Source organism: Piliocolobus tephrosceles, chromosome 6, assembly GCF_002776525.5.
Source record: "Piliocolobus tephrosceles isolate RC106 chromosome 6, ASM277652v3, whole genome shotgun sequence".
NCBI classification, from domain to species: Eukaryota; Metazoa; Chordata; class Mammalia; order Primates; family Cercopithecidae; genus Piliocolobus; species Piliocolobus tephrosceles.
In genome coordinates this window covers 70476112-70501566 of record NC_045439.1, presented here as the reverse complement: position 1 = coordinate 70501566, position 25455 = coordinate 70476112, and the positions used below count along the sequence as shown (strand labels likewise).

The following is a 25455-nucleotide window of genomic DNA, read 5'->3' as shown; positions in this document are numbered from 1 at the left end:
TAAATGTTTGCTGACTGGTCTATCAATGTTTATACTTATTTATTTTTTGTAGAAACTATGAGAATCAGGCTTAATCCTTAATCATTTTTTTTTTCTCAAGACTTAATGTCTTCCAGACTGGAAGTGAATCCTTATGACAACGTTGTATTTCTGTCTGTCTCTCAGAAGGTGTTAACATGGGGGCATGACAAGGTATCGGGCATTTGGAAAGTGGAGTATTTCAGAGTGGATAAATTGAGACATTCAGGTCACAGAGCTAACCTGGGGTTGCCTGGTTCTATTGCTCAGCGACTCACACAGAACAACATGATATGGCAGGCTGTGGCCAGATTTTAGGAAAACAAACAAACAAACAAAAGCAATTGACAATTGACATAGTACTCTCTGGGCTCTTTGGTCTTAGATTTCCTGACCTTTTCCCTAGTAGAAAGAGGCATCCAGTTGCCTCAAAAAGAATGAGGATTCTTGTAGCAGGACTACAAAGAGAGAAAAAAAGGTAATGGTTTAGTGTTTTTGGTTTCAAATTAGAATCTTGATCATAAAAATGGAAGCCCTGGAGAAGATGCATAGTCTTGAAAAAGATTGGGAGCAGGGGACAAAGTATGTGGAGTCCACATGTAGAGAAGGCACCAGGATCCCTATTAGTGGCTGTGGCCAGAGAGCCACCATGCAGGAGCCATCCAACACATTGGACCCTTCCTTGGCATTCTGGTAGCGTGTGGCCAGGGAAAAGCACCTCCCTTGGAAGCTGCCCTCAAGGCACCTGGAGGAGAGGGTCTTCATAGCTGCTGCCAAATCAGGTTCAGGAATGATGCAGAGCACTCCCGAGTACTAATGCTGCTGAGCTCATCCAAACTGCCCTGGTGGACAACCTCCTTGTCAGCAGCACAGGGCCCTAATAAGCCTGGGGACAGGATGATGGTGTGGAGGAGAAAGTTCCAACCCTAGTCCTTGGGTGGGGCTGGGTCATTATTTTGTACTTATTTAGAAACTTTCCTTTGAAGCTATCTAAGACATAGACATCTCTGTGAGTTGGTCAATGATTTCACTGTCATTGTGATGGTTAAAACCCCTAGGCAAATTGAATTTGCATAGCATTTTGGAGTTACCTAGCAGGCAAGTTGCCTCATCAGAGAGAAAAACCCTCAGGCAATGATTCTTTACTGGTTAACCATGAAATAAGGGGTCCTCAACTTGGAACCTGAGGCAGAGGAGAAAACAAGCAATACAGGAACCCATTTCACTGAACATAGTGAGCTTTTGTGGGGAGTAGTGGGATGGGGGAGGTGGAGGGGACCCGTGGCCATGCTGAAACCAAGATGCTCGGAGCTGAAGAAAGCAAGTTGAGTGTGGCTGTCGCCTCTACCCAGACCCCTGTTACCCCTGAGGATGCCTCTGCAAGTCCCTGGGTGGTACCCAGGCAGCATCCAGGACAGCTGCCTGCTGCCTTCCGTCCTACAGCCCTACCTCCAGCAGCCCAGGACCCTACATTTCCAGCCTTTCTCTTGGCCTCCTCTCTTCCCACAAGCAACTCACTCCAAGTTAAAACATGTCTTCCCCAGCTCACAGAAGAGGTAACAATTTTAATAAAAATAAACATTGATTGAAGTACATATTTTGTGCCAGAAACTGCTAAGTGCAAATGTCTAAGCATTACATTTGTTAATCTTCACAACCTTTGAGTTATGAACTATTATTATTATTCCTATTTTACAAATGAGTTAACTGAAAGGTTAAGTATAAGAAGGGATTTTTTGTTACATCCAAGTGAACCCAAGACTTTGCCTCTAGGCATAGATTTTCTTCTTATACTCCTAAGAGTTAGTGGGTGGGTTGGTTGGGGAGGAGTCTAAGAACCTTCTGAAATTCTAAGCAATGCTTCTGTATTAGTCCGTTTTCACGCTCCTGATAAAGACATACCCAAGACTGGGCAATTTACAAAAGAAAGAGGTTTAACTGGACTTACAGTTCCACATGGCTGGGGAGGCCTCACAATCATGGCAGAAGGCAAGGAAGAGCAAGTCACATCTTACATGGATGGCAGCAGGCAAAAAAAAAGAGCTTGTGCAGGGAACTCCTGTTTTTAAAACCATCAGCCTTCATGAAACCCATTCACTATCACGAGAACAGCATGGGAAAACCCGCCCCCATGATTCAATCATCTCCCACTGGGTCCCTCCCACAACATGTGGGAATTATGGGAACTATAAGATGAGATTTGGGTGGGGACACAAGGCCAAATCATATCAGCTTCTGTGTCTCTGTAGATGAGCTTTTCTGGGGAGTGTGTCTGTTGATTTTACTAGGCTTGTAAAAGCTTGAAAACAACTTCATGAGACCATTTTTCCTACCAATATGTTTATGAAGTAAGGAAAGGGCAGTGCAGGGTTGAAAACAAAGAAGCTAAAAACAGGAAGCCCTAATTTTCACAGGGGTTCTCAGGCAATCCACCGAAATAAAATGATTTCCACACACAATCCTGCTCTGGAGTCTAGTTACTCACACCTCAACCATATCCATGAACTCTGTGATGCTCAAAGTGTGTTCCCCACACCACCACCATCAGCACCATGTGGGAACTCATTAGAAATCAAAATTGAGGTTCCACCCCAGACCAGTGAATCTGGGAATGGATCCCAGCTATAGCAATGTATTTGAACAAGTCCTCCAAGTTATTCTGATGGATGGTAAAGTCTAAGAACTACTGCTTAATTAAGTTGATCATTCACCCTCTTTGGATCCTTGGGCTGGATAATTGATGCTCTAAGATTCATCTTAATCACTGACCCTAAGGGGCTCTGGATGTGTTGGGAAGCATTTTGAAGCTTTCTTTGGTGGAAGCAGGAGTTGTTTCTTTAAGGCTGCACAACTGAAGGCAATGATGTTAAATCTGTTCAATCTCTCCTATCCGTAGCTCAGTCCAAAGCCAGAATGGCTATCAGTGGGGTCGCCTGATCTGAGTGATACCTATCTCATAGTTTGAATGGGTCATTTTGTACTGGCTAGCAGCGAGTACAGCATTTCTGCCGATAACCATAATAATAAATAACAAGGAAATTAATAGCAAAAGTAAATAGCAGCAAAAAATGCTATACATGTTATAATATTTGTATTTTTCATACTATTATGAGTAATAATGCTATTATTAATAATATTTATTGTCAGGCACAATGTCATATGCGAAAAGTATATACAAAATGTATATATGATATAACAAACCCTATGAGTTAGGCATATAACACCATTTTACAGGTAAGGACATGAGACTTAAAAAGTTAAGTCAGTTGTCCAAGATCACACTGCCTGTAAGAGGTGGAGCCTGGATTTGAGCCCAGCTCCTTCTGACTCCCAAGCCTATGTTTCTTAATCATTATGTCATATTGCTTCTTGTAACTGATTGATTCATTGTGAATCCAGCCAACAAAGATTTATTGGGTGTCTGTACATGTCCAGTCTTACACTGGGTGCTAGAGTTGGGTATGAAGGTAAATGGTCCAGAGAGGGGACTGGAAGTGGGCGTCTAAGCAACTATCCCAGTTCAATGTGATTAGTACTGAAGGGGGAATGTGAAAAAAATGGAGGGCAAACATACAGTATGGAGAGGAAATTCCTCCTGGGATTTCACTATCTGAGTCCTGTAAAGATGGTATCTAGCTTCTGCCTCTTAAAGCTTGGCCAGTTGTTGGCTGTTAAGGAAGTCAACAGAAGACATATTATTATAGTGAGTCACCACATTAGCTGTATGGCTAGCTCTCTGAATTGAGAATCACATGACCTGGAGTATCATTTTGACTTTTTCCATTAATTTATTTTAAAAATTGGAGGAAGAAGATGAGAATAAGACACTCACTATGAGTCAGGTACCAGGTTAAGCCCTTTGTATATTTAAGCCCAACAAACCCCCCGAGCAGATGAGGTACCTGAGCCATACAGAAATTTGCCACCTTACAAAGGGATATAATCTTGAATTAGTCAAAAGAGAGCTAAAGTCCTATTATTTAGAAGTGAAGAAGCCAAAGTACTGGGGACTCTGAGATTGCCACATGTCAATCAGTTTTAGAGACATGTACACTTGCCTCTCAGGGCTGTACCCTAACTCAACATGCAAGGAGATCACCTCTTAGGCCAAGAGAAGACTTAAGTGACAGAAAATAAAAATCCCAGAATCACAAGACTAGGAGTGAATTCAGAATGCCACCTAGCCTAAGTCAAGTATTTTGAATGGATCACACATAAATTATGTAAATGAATATTAATATTGAAAAATCTATTATGTTATTAAAAATTTCCAACTTAATTCCATAATTAGCTCCAACTGTCACCAATTAGGGAACATTTCTTGTACTTAATTGATGTTCCTCACCAATAAGCCTAAACCATTTTACTCCAACACTTTGCTCAATTGCAAGGGCAAGCAACTGTTAACTACTCTTGATGTAATTTACTGGAATTTAAAAACTGTTAATAACTTTGGGAGGCCAAGGTGGGAGGTTAGCTTGAGGCCAGGAGTTTTAGACCAGCCTTGGCAACATAGTGAGACTGTCTTTAGAAAAATTAAAAATAAAAATAAAATCTCTCTGTTACTGCAATAGCGTTTTATTTCCAGTACACTTTTAAAAAAGTTCCTTTTGAATATTTATTTATAAGTAGTATGTATCATTTCCTCATCTATGGATCTTTTCCTCTAAATATTTTCTGATTTTTCTTACAAATCATGTGATATAACTAAACTGGAGCTGAGTAGTCTGAAATATTAATGAATATTGCATGCATTGACCTTATTCTGTGATAATAACATGGAAAACAATAGTTGCAGGTTTTAAAAATGGTTTAATTCCCTTGCAAACATTTTAAGGCTGAAATTAATATTTCCATTCACAAATGAGAAAACTGAGACAGAGATAAGGTATAAGTTTGCCAAAGACACATAGCTAACTAGTAAATACTAGAATTGAGAATTAACACCAGGTTTTCTTGCTAGAATTCTCTGGCTATTTCCATCACACTGTGTGATCTTTTTGTGAATGCACAGCTGACGAGATGTGTTTACCAGCCCCTCTTCAGGGAGATTAATGAGTTTCTCTGACAGAACATATTATTTATAGACTCTTTGTGACTTAACAAGAGACATTAAGAAGTGATCCCAAAATGCTGGCGGCTGTGATGTCCCACAACCTCTAAAAATTCAACATCAGAAACATGATCATATGACTCAAAACAGTTAACACCCTACATATTTGTAGCTAATTTAACCATATAGTTCAAACTATACAGCCAAGACCTAAAGACAGCATAAGTAATTTAAGGCAATGGCACTTGAGGGGATAAAATATGTCCATTGAAAGAGGCATATGCTTCCCCTTTTACCTTTCCCGGCATGGGCTCTGACACCTGGCTTCGTTGGCTGGCCAGCTGGCTGCTAGCTTGATAAACAGAAACATCGCCCATCTCAGAGGTCTTTGTGATTAGGGTCTGGGGTCGTTAAGAAGGCGTTTCACCCAGGGATGTGCCAGAAGAAGGAGGTTAAGATGAGAAAGCAGGATTTGTCAGCCAGTGAGGAGTGGGGGTGATGAGGGACACAGGGCAGGAAGCCTGCTTCTCTGCAAAAGGCAAGATTGAGCAAAGGACGGCAATGGGTCTTTTCTTTTAAGGAAACTCAGCATTAAAATGTAATCTTAGAATCTTCCCACCTCATGTCAGCCCAAATTACGTTTCCTTTGATCTTGGCAATTAAGTCACCCTTTAATTCCTCCTGGTACTTCACCAAATAGGGTGGTCCCCCGAGGAGTTACATGATTTTGGGGGTATCACAAAAGTATTGCTTTACAGAACTCAATTCTGTGACTCATTCCCATGCCCTCACTATCACAGTGATGTGATAGTAGCACATCACTATCACAATAGGTCAAGTGGAGGTTGCCACACAGTCCTTCATTTCCTTAAGGTTGCAAGCCAGAGGTGGTACCAACAAGAAGCTTATGATGGATCCCTGCATGAAGGAACTGCAGAAGATTTACTGTAGTAATACATTTTTTAAAATTATACTTCAAGTTCTAGGGTACATGTGCACAACGGGCAGGTTTGTTACATATGTATACATGTGCCAAGTTGGTGTGCTGCGCCCATTAACTCGTCATTTACATTAGGTATATCTCCTAATGCTATCCCTCCCCGCTCCCTGCTCCCCACAATAGGCCCCGGTGTGTGATGTTCCCCTTCCTGTGTCCAAGTGATCTCATTATTCAATTCCCACCTATGAGTGAGAACATGCAGTGTTTGATTTTCTGTTCTCGCGATAGTTTGCTAAGAATGATGGTTTCCAGCTGCATCCATGTTCCTACAAAGGACACAAACTCATCCTTTTTTATGGCTGCATAGTATTCCATGGTGTATATGTGCCACATTTTCTTAATCCAGTCTGTCACTGATGGACATTTGGGTTGATTCCAAGTCTTTGCTATTGTGAATAGTGCTGCAATAAACATACGTGTGCATGTGTCTTTATAGCAGCATGATTTATAATCCTTTGGGTATATACCCAGTAATGGGATGGCTGGCTAAAATGGTATTTCTAGTTCTAGATCCTTGAGGAATCGCCACACTGCTTTCAACAATGGTTGAACTAGTTTATAGTCCCACCAACAGTGTAAAAGTGTTCCTATTTCTCCTCTCCAGCATCTGTCGTTTCCTAACTTTTTAATGATTGCCATTGTACCTGGTGTGAGATGGTATCTCATTGTGGTTTTGATTTGCATTTCTCTGATGGCAAGTGATGATGAGCATTTTTTCATGTGTCTGTTGGCTGTATGAATGTCTTCTTTTGAGAAGTGTCTGTTCATATCCTTTGCCCACTTTTGGACGGGGTTTTTTTTTCTTGTAAGTTTGTTTGAGTTCTTTGTAGGTTCTGGATATTAGCCCTTTGTCAGATGAGTAGATTGCAAAAACTTTCTCCCATTCTGTAGGTTGCCTGTTCACTCTGATGGTAGTTTCTTTTGCTGTGCAGAAGCTCTTTAGTTTAATTAGATCCCATTTGTCAATTTTGGCTTTTGTTGCCATTGCTTTTGGTGTTTTAGACACGAAGTCCTTGCTCATGCCTATGTCCTGAATGGTATTACCTAGGATTTCTTCTAGGGTTTTTATGGTTTTAGGTCTAACATTTAAGTCTCTAATCCATCTTGAATTAATTTTCATATAAGGAGTAAGGAAAGGATCCAGTTTCAGCTTTCTACTTATGGCTAGCCAATTTTCCCAGCACCATTTATTAAATAGAGAATCCTTTCCCCATTTCTTGTTTTTGTCAGGTTTGTCAAAGATCAGATGGCTGTAGAAGTGTGGTATTATTTCTGAGGGCTCTGTTCTGTTCCATTGTTCTATATCTCTGTTTTGGTATCAGTACCATGCTGTTTTGGTTACTGTGGCCTTGTAGTATAGTTTGAAGTCAGGTAGCATGATGCCTCCAGCTTTGTTCTTTTTGCTTAGGATTGTCTTGGCAATGCAGGTCTTTTTTGGTTCCAAATTAACTTTAAAGTAGTTTTTTCCAATTCTGTGAAGGAACTCATTGGTAGCTTAATGGGGATGGCATTGAATCCGTAAATTACTTTGGGCAGTATGGCCATTTTCAGGACACTGATTCTTCCTATCCATGAGCATGGAATATTCTTCCATTTGTTTGTGTCCTCTTTTATTTCGTTGAGCAGTGGTTTGTAGTTCTCCTTGAAGAGGTCCTTCACATCCCTTGTAAGTTGGATTCTTAGGTATTTTATTCTCTTTGAAGCAATTGTGAATGGGAGTTCATTCATGATGTGGCTCTGTGTTTGTCTGTTACTGGTGTATAAGAATGCTTGTGCTTTTTGCACATTGATTTTTGTATCCTGAGACTTTGCTGAAGTTGCTTATCAGCTTAAGGAGATTTTGGGCTGAGACGATGGGGTTTTCTAAATATACAATCATGTCATCTGCAAACAGTGACAATTTGACTTCCTTATTCTCTAATCCAATACCCTTTATTTCTTCCTCTTGCCTGATTGCTCTGGTCAGAACTTCCAACATTATTTTGAACAGGACTGGTGAGAGAGGGCATCCTTGTCTTGTGCTGGTTTCCAAAGGGAATGCTTCCAGTTTTTGCCCAGTCAGTATGATATTGGCTGTGCGTTTGTCATAAATAGCTCTTATTATTTTGAGATATGTTCCATCAATACCTAGTTTATTGAGAGTGTTTATCATGAAGGGCTGCTGAATTTTGTCAAAGGCCTTTTCTGCATCTATTGAGATAATCATGTGGTTTTTGTCATTAGTTCTGTTTGTGTGATGGATTACGTTTACACATGTGCATATGTTGAACCAGGCTTGCATCCCAGGGATGAAGCCAACTTGATCCTGGTGGATAAGCTTTTTGATGTGCTGCTGTATTTGGTTTTCCAGTATTTTACTGAGGATTTTTGCATCAATGTTCAATAGGGATATTGGTCTAAAATTCTCTCTTTTTTTTTTTTTTTGTTATATCTCTGTCAGGCTTTGGTATCAGGATGATGCTGGCCTCATAAAATGAGGTAGAGAGGATTCCTTCTTTTTCTATTGATTGGAATAGTTTCAGAAGGAATGGTACCAGCTCCCCTTTGTACCTCTGGTAGAATTCGTCTGTGAATCCGTCTCGTCCTGGACTTTTTTTTTGGTTAGTAGGCTATTAATTACTGCCTCAATATCAGAGTCTGTTATTGGTCTATTCAGAGATTCAAATTCTTCCTGGTTTAATCTCAGGAGGGTGTATATGTCCAGGAATTTATCCATTTCTTCTATATTTTCTAGATTATTTGCATAGAGGTGTTTATAGTATTCTCTGATTGTAGTTTGTATTTCTTTGGGATCGGTGGAGCTATCTCCTTTATCATTTTTTATTGTGTCTATTTGATTCTTCTCTCTTTTCTTCTTTATTAGTCTTGCTAGCGGTCCATCTATTTTATTGATCTTTTCAAAAAAACAACTCCTAGATTCATTGGTTTTTTTGAAGGGTTTTTTTGTGTCTCTATCTCCTTCAGTTCTGTTCTCATTTTAGTTATTTCTTGCCTTTTGCCAGGTTTTGAATGTGTTTGCTCTTGATTCTCTAGTTCTTTTCATTGTGATGTTAGAGTGTTGATTTTACATTTTTCCTACTTTCTCTTGTGGGCATTTAGTGCTATAAATTTCCCTGTACTCACTGCTTTAAATGTGTCCCAGAGATTCTCGTATGTTGTGTCTTTGTTATCATTGGTTTCAAAGAATATCTTTATTTCTGCCTTCATTTCATTATTTACCCAGTAGTCATTCAGGAGCAAGTTGTTCAGTTTCCATGTAGTTGTGCGGTTTTGAGTGAGTGTCTTAATCCTAAGTTCTAATTTCATTGCATTGTGGTATGAGAGACAGTTTGTTGTGATTTTTGTTCCTTTACATTTGCTGAGGAGTGCTTTACTTCCAATTATGTGGTCAATTTTAGAATAAATGTGATGTGGTGCTGAGAAGAATGTATATTCTGTTGATTTGGGAAGGAGAGTTCTGTAGACGTCTATTAGGTCTGCTTGCTGCAGAGCTGAGTTCAGGTCCTGCATATACTTGTTAACCTTCTGTCTCATTGATCTGTCTAATACTGACAGTGGAGTTTTAAAGTCTCCTATTATTGTTTTATGGGAGTCTAAGTCTCTTTGTAGGTCTCTAAGAACTTGCTTTATGAATCTGGGTGCTCCTGTGTTGGGTGCATATATATTTAGGATACTTAGCTCTTCTTGTTGAATTGATCCCTTTACCATTATGTAATGGCCTTCTTTGTCTCTTCTGATCTTTGCTGGTTCAAAGTCTATTTTATCAGAGACTAGGATTGCAACCCCTGCTCTTTTTTTGCTTTCCATTTGCTTGGTAGATCTTCCTCCATCCCTTTATTTTGAGTCTATGTGTGTCTCTGCATGTGAGATGGGTCTCCTGAATACAGCACACTGATGGGTCTTGACTCTTTATCCAATTTGCCAGTATGTGTCTTTTAATCAGGGCATTTAGCCCATTTACATTTAGAGTTAATATAGTTATGTATGAATTTGATTCTATCATTATGATGTTAGCTGGCTATTTTGCCCATTAATTGATGCGGTTTCTTCCTAGCATCTATGGTCTTTACAATTTGGCATGTTTTTGCAGTGGCTGGTACTGGTTGTTTCTTTACATGTTTAGTGTTTCCTTCAGGAGCTCTTGTAAAGCAGGCCCAGTGGTGACAAAATCTCTTGGCATTTGCTTGTCTGTAAAGGATTTTATTTCTCCTTCACTTATGAAGCTTAGTTTGGCTGGGTATGAATTTCTGGGTTGAAAATCCTTTTAAGAATGTTGAATATTGGCCCCCACTCTCTTCTGTCTTGTAGGATTTCTGCCGAGAAACCTGCTGTTAGTCTGATGAGCTTCCCTTTGTGGGTAACCTGACCTTTCTCTCTGGCTGTCCTTAACACCTTTTCCTTCATTTCAACCTTGGTGAATCTGAGAATTATGTGTCTTGGGGTTGATCTTCTTGAGGAGTATCTTTGTGATGTTCTCTGTATTTCCTGAATTTGAATATTGGCCTGCCTTGCTAGGTTGGGGAAGTTCTCCTGGATAATATCCTGAAGAGTGTTTTCCAACTTGGTTCCATTCTTCCCATCACTTTCAGGTACACCGATCAAATGTAAATTTGGTCTTTTCACATAGTCCCATATTTCTTGGAGGCTTTGTTCATTTCTTTTTACTCTTTTTTCTCTAACCTTGTCTTCTCACTTTATTTCATTAATTTGATCTTCAATCACTGATACTCTTTCTTCCACATGATTGAATTGTCTATTGAAGCTTGTGCATGTGTCATGAAGTTCTCGTGCCACAGTTTTCAGCTTCATGAGGTCATTTAAGGTCTTCTCTACACTGTCTATTGTAGTTAGCCATTTGTCTAATCTTTTTTCAAGGTTTTTAGCTTCTTTGCAATGGGTTCGAACATCCTCCTTTAGCTTGGAGAAGTTTGTTATTACTGACCTTCTGAAGCCTACTTCTCTTCTGTCAACTTGTCCAACTCATTCTCCGTCCGGCTTTGTTCTGGACGGAGAATCCTTTGGAGGAGAAGAGGTACTTGATTTTTGGAATTTTCAGCTTTTCTGATCTGGTTTCTCCCCATCTTTGTGGTTTTATCTACCTTTGGTCTTTGATGTTGGTAACCTACAGTTGGGGTTTTGGTGTAGATGACCTTTTTTTGATTTTGATGCTATTCCTTTCTGTTTGTTAGTTTTCCTTCTAACAGTCAGGTCCCTCAGCTTCAGGTCTATTGGAGTTTTCTGGAGTTCTACTCTAGACACTGTTTGCCTGGGTATCACCAGTGGAGGTTGTAGAACAGTAAATATTGCTGCCTGATCCTTCCTCTGGAAACTTCATCCTAGAGGGGCAACCACCTATATGAGGTGTCTGTGTGTCCCTACTTGGAGGTGTCTCCCAGTCAGGCTACACAGAGGTCAGGGACCCACTTGAGGAGGCAGTCTGTCCATTCTCAGAATTCAAACGCCATGCTGGGAGAACCACTGCTCTCTTCAGAGCTGTCAGACAGGGATGTTTAAGTCTGCAGAAGTTGTCTGCTGCCTTTTATTCAGGTACATGTTGCCCACAGAGGTGGAGTCTAGAGGCAGTAGGCCTTGTTGAGCTGTAGTAGGCTCTGCCCAGTTTGAGCTCCTGGACGCTTTGTTTACCTACTCAAGCCTGAGTGATGGTGGATGCCCATCCCCCAGCCAGGCTGCCACCTTGCAGATCCATCTCATAGTGCTGTGCTAGCAGTGAGCAAGGCTCCATGGGTGTGGGACCCACCGAGCCAGGGATGGGGGAGAATCACCTTGTCTGCAGGTTGCTCAGACCTTGGGAAAACTGCAGTATTTGGGCAGGAGTGTCCCATTTTTCCAGATAGTCTGTCATGGCTTTCCTTGCCTAGAAAAGGGAAATCCCCCAACTCCTTGTGTTTCCTGGGTGAGGCGATGCCCCGCCCTGCTTTGGCTTGCCCTCTGTGGGCTGCACCCCCTGTCCAACCAGTCCTAATGAGATGAACCAGGCACTTCAGTTGGAAATGCAGAAATCACCTGTCTTCTGTGTCGATCACGCTGGGAGCTGCAGACCAGAGCTGTTCCTATTCGGCCATCTTGGAACGCCCTCCCCAGGTTCCACCAACATTTAATACAATACCACCTCAAGCGATCCTCCTGCCATGGCCTCCCAAAGCGCTAGGATTACAGGCATGAGTCACTGTGCCCAGCTCATGCCAACATCTTGATGTAAAAATAAAACACATTCTTCCTCTCTTCCTTTCCATCCCATTCTTCCAACAAATCCCCCACAATCTATTTGTGCACAGTCTTTGGCTGCATTTAAGAAAGGTGTGTGTTCATGTCACAGGAATGGTTGATCCTACTGTACTCTGCATTTGGTCAACAAAAAACTGCAATATTCTGTTTAGCTCTGACATTGACATGGACAACTGATGCACTATAGTAAGAGAGATAGGCTGCTCAGAGGACTGGCAGCCATGTCACCAGAAGAGTGAATGGGGACCTGTGAGTATACTCTGAAGAAAGAAAGACCCATGTGTCCATACATTTGAAGAAGTATGTAGAGTACAATGATTAAGAACATGGGGTCTAGGTTCAGATTGCCTAGGGTCAGGTCTTTGAAAGGAGTTAGTGGAGATAGGCACCAGGCTCTGACATTCTTTGTGAAGACTTGTTCAAAATCTCTAAAGAAAAGGGCTATGCCATGTCACCCTCCTCTTGTGTATTTACCAAGCCTGACACATCATAGATATGTAATAAATGCCTTAGTTTCCTTTATAAAAACATAATAAACAAAGAACCAAGGTTTCAGAAGCAAATTACAAAGGAGGCAGATACACACACTGGTTAAGCACCTGGTAGCAACCGCAAGGCAAATAATAGCAGCTTATCATTGTCTTGTCCACAGCTGGGTATGGTGGTCATGAAAATGATGTGGTGCATTGGAATCATAGTTGCCTCCTGGTAACTGAACAAGGAGGCAGCTTAAGTGAGAATGAACTGAACTGCCTTTTTTTTTTTTTTTAAGAGGAAATTTGCATTTTAGGTATTGTTAGTTCTAATGGGTCCAAGTCAGCTTAGAGTCAGCTCTCACTACACACCTTTCATTCTTATAATCTTGGCTCTCTTTTGTCGTTTTGTTCATAAACTTTGACAAAAACATTTTCCTCCCGATGTCATGGTATCCTGCTTTTTTGTTCCCAGTGAAAATACCTGCTATTGAAGCTTAATTAAAAAATACAGTTGTTTTTACTTCACTGCTATCAGAAGAATCTATTACAGTGTTTGTTTTCTCTTCATGTGAGATAATTTAGGGAAATGCTAGCTCTCCACTCCTCAGAAGGTCACTAACTAAAATAAGATGGTTCAATTGATAAGCATTCTTTAAGGAATGTGGAGTATTCCCAAGATCCTATCCTTGCAGGGCTCTAGGCTTTGGAATGAAGTCAAAGTCTTGTTAAAACCTCTGCATCTAAATGTAGCCATTCAGAAAATAGCCATGAAAATTCCTTTTTTCCCTCTAAGTTGTCTGTTCTTTAAAGTTTCGAAAAATGTAGAATAATTTTGAAGGTTTTACCCACTTAGATCAAATTATTTTATGTACATATATATAAAAGTCAAAATGGATTACAGTTTAAGCATAATACTTATTGCTTGATTACATCATCTCCTATATATATTACACATATATAATATGTATTGTATATACCTATATACGCACGTGGTTAGACAATACCACCTAGGAATTAATTATGTGTTGAGTATTATACAGAATACAGGAAAGTATTTCTATACTTCCTTGGGAACCCAGTAGGATATTTCTGTTTTAGTATGTTCTTTCTGTTTGACTCTCTCTCCTTGACTCAATAAAGGCACTGATCCCGAGGAAAACTAACAAGCCAGGTTCCCAAAACAAAATTCTAGAGATTGAGAAACCGGAGGGAGGGCACAATGAGATGCTTCAACATGGAGGTAGGGAGATAATCAAGAAGTCTTTGAACCAAGCTAGTTCAATGAGATTATACCTCTGAACTTCCATACATGAAACTTTCTCATGCCCATTTAGTTTCACTTATGTAATATGTCTGTTCCATATACCCGCCGTTTAAGGGAAGTAAGCTGCCTTTATATTATGTGCCTAAAACATTCTGGTCAAGCTAACCTCTGCAGCCTCCATTTCTCCTTCTCTACTGGTTCTCCATGCACCAGCAACACTCATTCTTAATCTTCTCTGGGGTCCCTGAGTTTCTTTCTGCTTCAGGATAGTCATATTCCTGTTCTTTCTGCCTGGTTCATTCAACCTCTTCAGATTGGTGTGGCTTGTCCTCATTCTTCAGCCCACGCCTAAACATTGTTTCCAAAAAAGACCTTTCTAGCCAGGCTTGGTGGCTCACCCCTATAATCCCAGCACTTTGGTAGGCCGAGGCAGGAGGATCACCTGAGCCCAGGAGTTGGAGATCAGTCTGTGCAACACAGGGAAATTCTGTCTCTACAAAAAAAAAAAAAAAAAAAGAAGAAAGAAAGAAAAAAAAGAAAACAGACTTCCCTATACCATCTCCCTGCCCCATCATGGGTCTAGATTAGAATCCTTGTTTATAAATTCTCACAGCTTGATAGTTATCTTGCGTGGCACTTAACACAATTGGAATGATTCAGTTCCTTGTGCAATGATTTGTTTATTGTCTGTCTCCTCTATTTGACTGTAAATGTTATTAAGGGAGGAGCAGTGCTGATGCTTCCTAAGAGGGTGCCCAACACACAGTAGGCGCACCGTGAATACTTTTGGAATGAATGAATAGAATAGACCCACTGAGAACCTAAAGCTATTTGCAACTCATTTCCATCCACTTGGGGAGTGTCTGACTGGCCTGAAATTTATTTAAGGAAGTATTTGAACCCCTGGCCCTCTGCTCTCTGCCCTCTCCCATACCCCCTCCCCCATACATACCCCCACTAGGGAGTCTGTGTAAACTGCCAATGAAAGATACCCCTTTTTACCACAGAATATTGTCACATATCCTGGAATTTTATAGATAATAGGTACTTGTAGTTTTCCCCCAGTGGTTTCTAGAAAGGAGAGTTGTTCTTAATGAAACTTTAATGTTCCTGCCCTTCCCATTACCGGATGATTGGTAAGACTAATGATGGAGTAAGAGAGAATCAGAAAATTAAATCCTCATAAATTAAATCGTACCATGCTCTAATTCTATTGAGATTCTTCTTTTCAAAATATAAACAGCTCTGTCTAAGTTCTCCCCTTGAACCCAAAGGTGCATTTTTCATTCAGCTCAGTGCACACCTTAGGGAAGGATGTAGCTCTCAATCATGAAACTAACACATTTCCACATTTCTTCTGGTAAACTGAAGTGGGTCTGGCACCACCCTCAGACATTCTACAGAATTTACCTTGGAAGAAAATAAATATGTTTGACTTAATGCTGTCTGTAGTGATGACCACAGGGACAGGTCTAAATGGTTTATTAAATAAGAAAGATTGAACATTTGAAAAACTGTTCTCTCTTAAAATATTTCTAACCCACACATGTAATTTATATTATGGCAAAATTCAACACAAAAGGTCTATTGTTTTTGGCAAAATAACTGCAAACATCCTTAATTAGGATGCAAACTGAAAGCACCATTTAATACTGTTGACAGCCATTAGCTTTAGACAGCTGTTTCCACTACTATTTTATTTATGGAAACATATGAAAAGAAGTAAATATGGAACTAGAAGACAAAATTATTCATGACATGTAATATTTAAATCTTATGATTTTTATTTGCATGTCAACATCACAAATAATATGCTCTGAACATCCCCAACTTGGAATGGTAATGAAAAAAACTGTTTTTGCAATGAGAGGTTATTCCCACGGATATTCGAAAAAGATGTCAGCATTTAAGTTAATCAGTATCTGTTTCTAGTGGGCTTTACTTTGAGAAGTGATGGCCTCTTTCTGGGGAGAAAGGATAATTCTTTATCCTGACACCCCATTCCATTTACTACAAGATGTAAATGAATGCCTCCATTAAGTGAATTCCATGGTCAGTCAGTATCCAAAGCAGTCTTTCCTCTATTGTAGTCACTTATTCACCATTCAATAGGAACAGCTAGCTCCTAAAAACAAATCTGAAAGAACATAACATAGGGCATCATTTTCAAACTGGTAATGCCCCATTCTTCTAGGGCCGTGTCTCATAACTCGGTGTTTCTATGGATTACGGACTGAGGATATGAAAGGGAGGACCAGGTTATGGGTCTGAACATGGCAGAAAGAGAATCTGGTTACATTATCTGGACATTTCAGATACTTCATTTATTTAAATTTTAGTAACCACTCTTAAAGAGATAATTTATGTGTGACAAAATACAAGGTAAGACTGGGCATGGTGGCTAATGCCTGTAATCCCAGCATTTTGGGAGGGTGAGGCGGGCGGGATCACGAGGTCAGGAGCTCGAGACCAGTCTGACCAACATGGTGAAATCCTGTCTCTACTGAAAATACAAAAATTAGCCACACATGGTGGCGCATGCCCATAATCCCAGCTACTCAGGAGGCTGAGGCAGGAGAATCGCTTGAACCCAGGAGGCAGAGGTTGCAGTGAGCCAAGATAGTGCCACCGCACTCCAGCCTGGGTGACAGAGTGCGACTCCATCTCAAAAAACAAAACAAAACAAAACAAAAACAAGGTAAAATGTAGAGTGAAAGCATTACATGATATGGTCGAAAGAGCTCTGGTCTCTCGTTCTTTCCCCACCCCTGCCATATGGCTTCAGGTGAATTACTTCAGTAACTCATCTCTGGGCCTTGACTTCCTGTTAGGTTTCCTTATCTGAAAATGACAATTATTGTGACAAGGATCAGGCAAAATCATGGAGTCTATAAAAATGATTTTAATAGCATAAAGTGGCACAGAAAGTCGGGATATTTTTCTGTGATAACTTAAAAAATGTATGTACCATAGATCACTAATCTGAAGAGTTAAAAAGTCAAGAACTTCAAGGATGGTAACTGATCTGAGTTACCTGGGCTTACTGTTTTAAGTTCTTATTTTACCTCTGCAAACATAGCCTTAGAATTAAGTAAAATGTGAATATGTAAACTGGGTGATCTATTTTATGAGGTTCTGCTACATTTTTCAGTGATTTACTTCCTATTATAAAGTTAATGCATACAAAATGTAAAAGCTCTCAACAGCTTAGAATGGTATTAATATAAAGAATAAGTACTTCCCTCCACCACTGCTCACTTTCTCCCACTCAATCTCTCTCTGTCTCTGCCTCTGTCTCTCTCTCTCTCACACAATTCCTCATTTCCACTCCCCAGAGAAAAACATTATAAACAGTTTCTTGTAAAACCAAGTACTTTGAAGATGAAAAACACTGTAAGACATTTATAGATTTTTTTTTTTTAAATTAAAGAAAAATCTAGAATTATCCCATGCCAGTCAGAGTTCGTGAAATCTCAGATTTCCTTGGAACAACAGAATGACCAATTGCTGGGTAAGGGAATTGAAACAATAACCCTGTAAACAAACTGTCCAAAGTGAATGGCCAGAGACAGCCTACAGCAAAGATGGAATAAAGTCTTCAAGAAACACCACCTCCTCATCATGGTTTATAACAACTTGATGACGTTCTTCAACATGTTTTAATGATTATCATACCTTCCCCTTCACAAAGGATTGATTTATTATGGTTTAAATTTAAAGAATACTGGTTTCCCAGTTTTGAATCAGGCTTAGATTACAGAACACATAAAATCAATGACTTTGTTCTAGGCCAGGAGAAAAAAAAAGAAAAGAAAAGAAACACCAACCAGCGTTCGTTTAAGTACACAAGGAATAGTTTGGGGAAAAAATTCCTCCTGCAATTCTGCATGCTAACGAGCTCCACTACTCCTTCCCTCACACATCACTGGGACCATCTCACTTCACTTTCATGCCACTTTAACATTCACAAATTACTTCACATATTATTTGTTTTAATCTTCAAAACAATCTTGTCAGATAGAAAAACATTGTTTTTCAACTTACAGATTCAAAAAACTGAAGCTCAGAGCAGTGAAGTGATAGGCTCAAGGTCATTCCACCAGTAAGGGACAAGACTTCACTTCTCACTGAGGTAGACCGATGACTTCTAAACATCTGTCTCCAGCTTAGCTTTTTCCTCACAAGCCACAGGACCCATATCCAACCAATGGACTTAACGTCGGCACTTTGCAGTCCCAAGTGCAGTTAGACTCAGAGTTTCCAGGCAGAGCCCATAATATTCCTCCATAAGCCCATTTCTCTTTCAGTGGTTTTCTTTCCCAGTGAATGGTGCCACAATTGTTTCAGTTGCTCAAGCCAAAAACCTAGGCATCCTTCTGAACCTCCTACTTTTTCTCAACATGCACTTATGGTCCATCACCACACCCTGCAGATTCTGCCTTCGGAATATTTCTCAAATAGGCCCACTTCTCCCTGTCTCCCCCATAGACGCTATAGTCCAAGACCCCACCACCTTGTATTGCAATCATTTCCATGTATACATTCTGCCTTTTCCCTCCCAACCCCACCCCATCCCTTCTCCACATTGTAGCCAGAATCATCAGGCTGTTCCTCTGCTTAAAATCATTTGTCGGCTTCCAAATGATGAAGATAAGAATCTTAGATGAAGATAAGAATCCTTAGTGTGGCCCACAACGGCCAGTATGATCTGATCCCCTTGTGTCTCTCTAGCCACGTTCTTGCCTTCACCTTTTTGCTTTCATCGCTTGGGCTATTTTTTCATTTTAGCCAAGGTACCCAGCTCTCTCCCTCCTAGAGCCTTTGTGCTGGATGTTCCATGTGTCTGGAATGCTTTTGCCCATTTGCTGTCCCTTGGTAATTTCTAACTCATTCTTCAGCTCAAATGTCACTTCCTCAGGGAAGCCTTCCCTGACCATCAGGTTTGTACTGGGGGAATTGCTCCTTTATTGCTCCTAAATATGAGTTTGTTTGTTCACTTGTTGTTGTCTGTTACGTCCATTACCTTGTAAGCGCTGGGACAGCTTCTCATTATTGCATCTCCTGGTGGTTGGCACAGGGCTTGGCACATGTTAGACGCTCAATAAATAAGGGTTCAATGACGACTGAAAGCCAGGAGTCACACTCAGACCTGTTGATCCCACATTTTACGCACAACATTCCTCCCAGCCCCCAATCTAGCGGGCCCCAGTGCCTAGATCATTAAATCAGAGTCCTGATTAATAAATGAATCACTTATTTACTAGTACTATCTAGTATATATTTACTAGTATAATCTGGGGATGGGAAGTGCTATCTAATAGAGAATTCATTTGGCAAAGGAATCAGTGCTTTTAACTTGGAAGCTAAAATTGGAAATGAAATTCTGATCTACATGGCACATTTTAGCACTGTCAAAGGAAGTTTGTGATTTAAAATTGTTAACAGTCAAATATATAGAAAGCAATGCATTAGCATTCTTCACTGGTGCAACACTACTGTTCAAAGAAGGTTACAGTGGAATTTATTCAACTTTCACTTTTTAAAATAATGAAAGCCAGGCATAGTTGCTCATGCCCATAATCCCAGCATTTTGGAAGGCTGAGGTGGGAGGATCACTGAAGCGCAGAAGTTCAAGACTAGCCTGGGCAACAAAGGGAGATCCCAATTTCTACAGAAAAATAAAAAAATTAGCTGAGCATGGTGGCACATGTCTGTAGTCCCAGCTACTCAGGAGGCTAAGGTGGGAGGATCATTTGAGCCCAGGAGGTGGAGGCTGCAGTGAAACACTGTTTCAAAAAAAAAAAAAAAAAACTAAATAAATAAATGAAAACAAAATAAAATAAAATAATGACAAATCATATCTCAGTAAACATCCTATTGTAGGATACTTTGGATGGGAGTGAGGAAATGAGGCATTCCAGTTACAGGTTCTCAGCTTGGTAAAACTTATAAAAACACAAAAAATTAATTATAAACCTATGATGAACAAAATGTATCTTTTATTTAAAGATTTAGAAGATAGTTTTCAGGGTCCTGATTAATAAATGAATCACTTATTTACTAGTATAATCTAGATGTGGGAAGTGCTATCTAATAGATAATTCATTTGGAAAAGTGCTGGTTGACATTTCACTGAATATCATTAGAAAAACTAACTTTTTTTTTTTTTTTTAAATAAGATCTTTCCCTGTCACCCAGGCTGGAGTGAAGTGCCATGGTCAGGGTTCACTGCAGTCTGGTCCTTCCACGCTCAAGCAATCTTTCTACCTCAGTCTTGCAGGCAGCTGGGACGACAGGCACTTACCACAGCACCTGGCTAATTTTTAAAATTTTGTAGAGACAGTGTCTCACTATGTTGCTCAGGCTGGTTTTGAACTCTTAGCCTCAAGCAATCCTCTTGTCTCAGTCTGCAGAGTAGTTGGGACTACAGATGTGTGCAATCACACCTGGCTAATGTTATTTTATTTATTTATTTATTTATTTATTTATTTATTTATTTATTTATTTATTTTTAGAGATGATGTCTCACTATGTTCCCTGGGCCTGTCTCAACTCTTGGCCTCAAGCAATCCTCCTGACTCAGCCTCCCAAAGTGCTGGGATTACAGGCTTCAGCCACTGTGCCAGCTTAGGTTTTTTGTTCTGTTTTGTTTTTTTAACAATTCAGAACATTTAATAACTTAAGTGTATTGATTAATTGTAGAATAAAGTTTGTACTTGTGGATTTTCTTTTTTAGCATACGAACAAACATACATCTGATTAATCTTTTTTTTTTTTTTTTTTTTTGAGATGGAGCCTCACTCTGTTGCCCAGAGTGGAGTGCAGTGGCACCATCTCGGCTCACTGCAACCTCCACCTCCCAAGTTCAAGAAATTCTCCTGCCTCAGCCTCCCGAGTAGCTGGGATTACAGGCATGTGCCACAATGCCCGGCTAATTTTTGTAGTTTTGAGAGTGGTTGTCTTACAGTGTGAAAAACAGAGTTGGTTTCATGGGTGTGTGACTAGTGCTGTCGTGTGGGGCCTGCATTTAGAAGAGATGAGCCCCATGATTGGTATAATGCTCTACTGTCACTGTTTTGAAATTCTTAATAAGTTCTGAACAAAGGGCTCTGCATTTTCATTCTGCTCTGGGCCTTACAAATTATTTAGCAGGTTCCTGCTAAAAAAAAATCTCAGTGTTTTGAGAGCTTCTTCGTGTCATCCAGAAACAAAGTGTTTATTGCACTCATTTTCTATACCTTGACAAGAGTAGAACTCTGAGGGTCCCTGGAATCAGAATTGTCAGTCACTAGGGGGGTCTATATACACTGGCCAATCAGGGATTTCAGACCAAAAAAACATAAGCTTCTACTCAATAAATGAGATTTCCAAATACAGTGAAACCTGGTTAACAACTTTGGTTAGTGAAGTGAAGCAATGCCAACAGATGGTTAATGTGGAACACATGGTATAGATTCAGCTGTTATTTGAGAAAAGTCCTGGCCTTTACTAGAATATGGGGGATAGCTGGGCAAAGACAGGTACAACTAACTTTACTGAACAGTCTAGTCAGCCATACTAGAAATAGTTTTATGATTTTAAAAAAAGTCCTTCAATACTTTTCTACTAAGAAAAATGAAGAACTGGACCCCTAAGGGAAACTGCCTGCTTGTGAAAAATGTTACTCCAACTGGGGCATCCAGGATTGCAATTTTAATTGCAAGCAAGCAATTTGATGGTAGGGAAAAATTCTGTGATACTATGGCTTAAAAGCACATCCTGTGCTACTTTTATAGTGCAGAAGTTGAAAAAGGCTGTTCGTATCTGTAAGTTACCATTTAAAAAGTTATTATTATGATTATTATTATTTAGAAACAGGATCTTACTTGGCCGGGCGCCGTGGCTCACGCCTGTAATCCTGGCACTTTGGGAGGCCGAGGTGGGTGGGTCACCTGAGGTCAGGAGTTTGAGACCAGTCTGGGCAACAAGGTGAAACCCCGGCGGTACTAAAAATGCAAAAAAAATTAGCTGGGTGTGGTGGCGGGCACCTGTAATCTCAGCTACTCGGGAGGCTGAGGCGGGAGAATCGCTTGAACCCCAGAAGCAGAGGTTGCAGTGAACTGAGATTGCGCCATTGCACTCCAGCCTGGGTGACAAGAGTGAAACTTTGTCTCCAAGAGAAAAATATAAAAAAGAAAGGAAAAGAAAAAAAGAGAAAGAAATAGGGTCTTACTCTGTCACCAGGCTGGAGTGCAGTGGCGCAACCATAGCTCACTGCAGCCTTGAACTCCTGGGCTCAAGCGCTCCTTCCACTGCAGCCTCCCAAGTAGCTTGACTATAAGTGGACACCACCACGTCTGGTTAATGTTTTAATTTTTTGTAGAGAGGTCCCATTGTGTTGCCCAGGCTGGTTTCAAAATTCCCGGTGTTAAGCAATCCTCCTGCCTTTGCCTCCCAAAGTGCTAGGATTACAGGCATGAACCACTGCACCCAGCCTATAAACTATCATTTCAAAATAATAATATTGAAGATGATGATAATAATTATCATCATTGTTATTTTGCATCAAAAGCAAATGACTCTAGAAGAATCGATTGAATACCTACCCTAATTAACCTAGATTAAAAATTAATACCCAGGTGAAATTTAAATTTTAGGCCGACAATTTTTCCTTGTGAGTTCAAAACTTATTTAAAATATAAAACTTTCAACTTTCTTGAGAAAGTTATACTCCTGAGACAAAAAGTAAGTAATAATATAGTTTCTAGAAATTCCTATTAGTAATAAAGGGAAAGCACTCAGTTGTAACAATAGCTTCTTCAAGGAGATAAATTTTGGTGTCAGACTTGGGTTCAGTCCTCAGCTTTACTGTTTACTATGTGAGCCTGGGCAATTTCCTTGATCTTTCTAAGCCTCCGCTTCTGGATTTGAAATAGGGATAACAGCACTCAATGCAAATGTAAGGATCGAATTAGATAATAGATGTAGGTGTCCAGCACAGTGACCAGGACAGGATAAACATTCTACAAATGGAGCTATCTCACTGATAGGATTTTTCCTCCAGGATTTTAATTTATGAAATAGTTACCTTATTGACAGGAATCATGTTTTTGACATTGTAGTAGAAGCCAAAATAAACCATATTGAAAACTCCATGTCGTCCCAAAGTTGCAGTTAATCCTTTGTTGAGGCCCTGGAGTCCCCAGCCTTCCTTCTTAATGATTTGTCTTGCATAACCCACAGTGGATGGTTGCTGCAGAAGAGAGAAGCAAAGCCAGAATGATCATCTTTGGGACGGTGGAATACAGTAAATTACCATATTAACTTCCCTTCAAGCCAGAATTATTAGGGACTTTTCCCCCCCAGCTATGAATAATCATGCCTAGATCTGTGTCTTTTAAAATCAGCAAACCCAAGAAGCAAACAAAATTGCATGCATAAAAACAGGCTTTAAAGAAAAGATTGTTGGCAAAGAACAAATCATTTTGATAGAATTAGTGAAACTGATGTTATATAATAACTATCATCACTTTCAACATGTAAGTAATTATATCCAATTCTGAATTATTCACACTAATGAAGGAGATTAACCATATAGATAATTTGGTAATCCATAACTGCACATTATCCAAAAGGAATTTGTATTTGGCTCCTGAATCCAGTGTATTTACCTTTCTAATTATGTTTTTCTGAAGCTAATGTTACAGTCTTGATTCCATTGCCTCAAAGGTTGAAGCTGGCACTATGTTATAAATTGGCCATAAATAAATAGCTGTTGATTGTACACATCCTCAAGCAGATATGCAATCAGTGTGTGTATCACTGCTGTGATAAATTATACATAAATGGTGTTGGGAGTACTCGGTTACCACCTTGAAATTACTCCTTTCCAGTCCCCTGATTGATTATCCAAGGCTGAAATGTCCTGACTGCTAGAATCCAGTCTGGCTGAAGAGCTCACCACCATTTACCCTGAGATTAACAATTTGTTACAATAGAATTACAATTCACATGGGTTTTAAAAAAATGTATGAGTGATTGTTTCTTTTTTTGAAGGTACTGTACAAAAGATATCTCTCATATTTTCACTGAATATTTAATAGGGGAAACTGTTTTTTTGTTTTTGTTTTTTTTTTTTTTTTTTTTTTTCACCCATGAGGTACACACTGACATGACATTTGTTTGATATTTCACTGAAGCAGGTTGTTAGAGTGGTCGTGGCAGTCTGGCACACTTTCAGACTAAAAGTATTTTCTTATGTGCAATTAAGGCTACATCAGCAGAAGAGAATAGAACAAATCCCATCAAGGCTTTTCTTCCAATCTGCATTTGTAATAGCTATGTAACTAATGTGAAACATTTAAATGAGCTTGTTTAGATAGTAAATCCTATAGTTTTGGCTGATAAATGATTTGAAGACTCTAGCTACAATTCTACACTCAACTTCATCTATTAATTTGAGGGAGCTAATTACAATCAATTACAATAAGCTTAAGAAAACTCTTCTTTGTAATATGAAAAAACCATGTGAGAATACATCTTAAAACAGTAAGACATATCATACAGGAAAACCAAAACATTTTCTGAAGGTTAAAGTTTACTTTCTGTTTGACAACATGAGATTGTTTTGTGTTTCAGCACATTGACTTTCATCCCCAGATCATTATTTTTGGGTTTTCAAAAGAGATAGGACAAGTTGAGCAGAAACTCATTTTTGTTGTAAAGACCCCGGAAGTGCTGAGTAAACTGCCCAAGTACTGCTGGCTTGCTTCAAGAAAGGCAGTCTAGGGGTGGGGGAAGGAGGGGACAGCTTTCCTGGGGCTGGGAAGAACAGGACAGAGGTGAGGCTGCCTGACCAACACAGGTTCTCCCTGCACCCAACCTAAACCTTTTCTCCATCCTCACTCCTCTGAGGTCCTGAGGGCATGAGGGAGGAGGAGCTCCGAGGCCATCTAAGTTTTAGAGCAACATAGAAACCAATGGCGCTAAAATAAAGTGCAAATAACAATGGCTTTCCCTAAAAAGATGGGTGTAAAGATGTTTCTATTGTTTAAAAGTGTTAGTATGCTAAGTCATTAGAATTAGGATGACTAAACTAAGTATTAATTTGGATAGCATCTTTCTCATCATCTTGAGAAGATTTCTCCTAGATCTTGGCGAGAGTTGACAAATGTTCAAATGGCATTTGTTAATTGTCCGTTTCCTGATTTTCACTGACTTGGGTGCTGTGTGTGTATAAGCAAACACAATGCATGGATTTTTTTTTTTCTTCTGAGACGGAGTCTCGCTCAGTAGCCCAGGCTGGAGTGCAGTGGTGCGATCTCGGCTCACTGCAAGCTCCGTCTCCCGGGTTCACGCCATTCTCCTGCCTCAGCCTCCCAAGTAGCTGGGACCACAGGCGCCCACCGCCACGCCTGGC

General features: G+C 39.9%; 1 protein-coding gene across 2 annotated transcripts in view; it reads right to left on the bottom strand.

The window, feature by feature from the left end:
• SLC25A21 (solute carrier family 25 member 21) overlaps positions 1–25455 on the bottom strand; it is a 505801-nt gene that overhangs the window by 10515 nt on the left and 469831 nt on the right. For both annotated transcript variants that reach the window (XM_023189651.2, XM_023189652.2), the window contains exon 7: positions 23125–23289. In XM_023189651.2, the coding sequence (XP_023045419.1) occupies positions 23125–23289 (165 nt within the window). The remainder of the gene's footprint in view (positions 1–23124; positions 23290–25455) is intronic.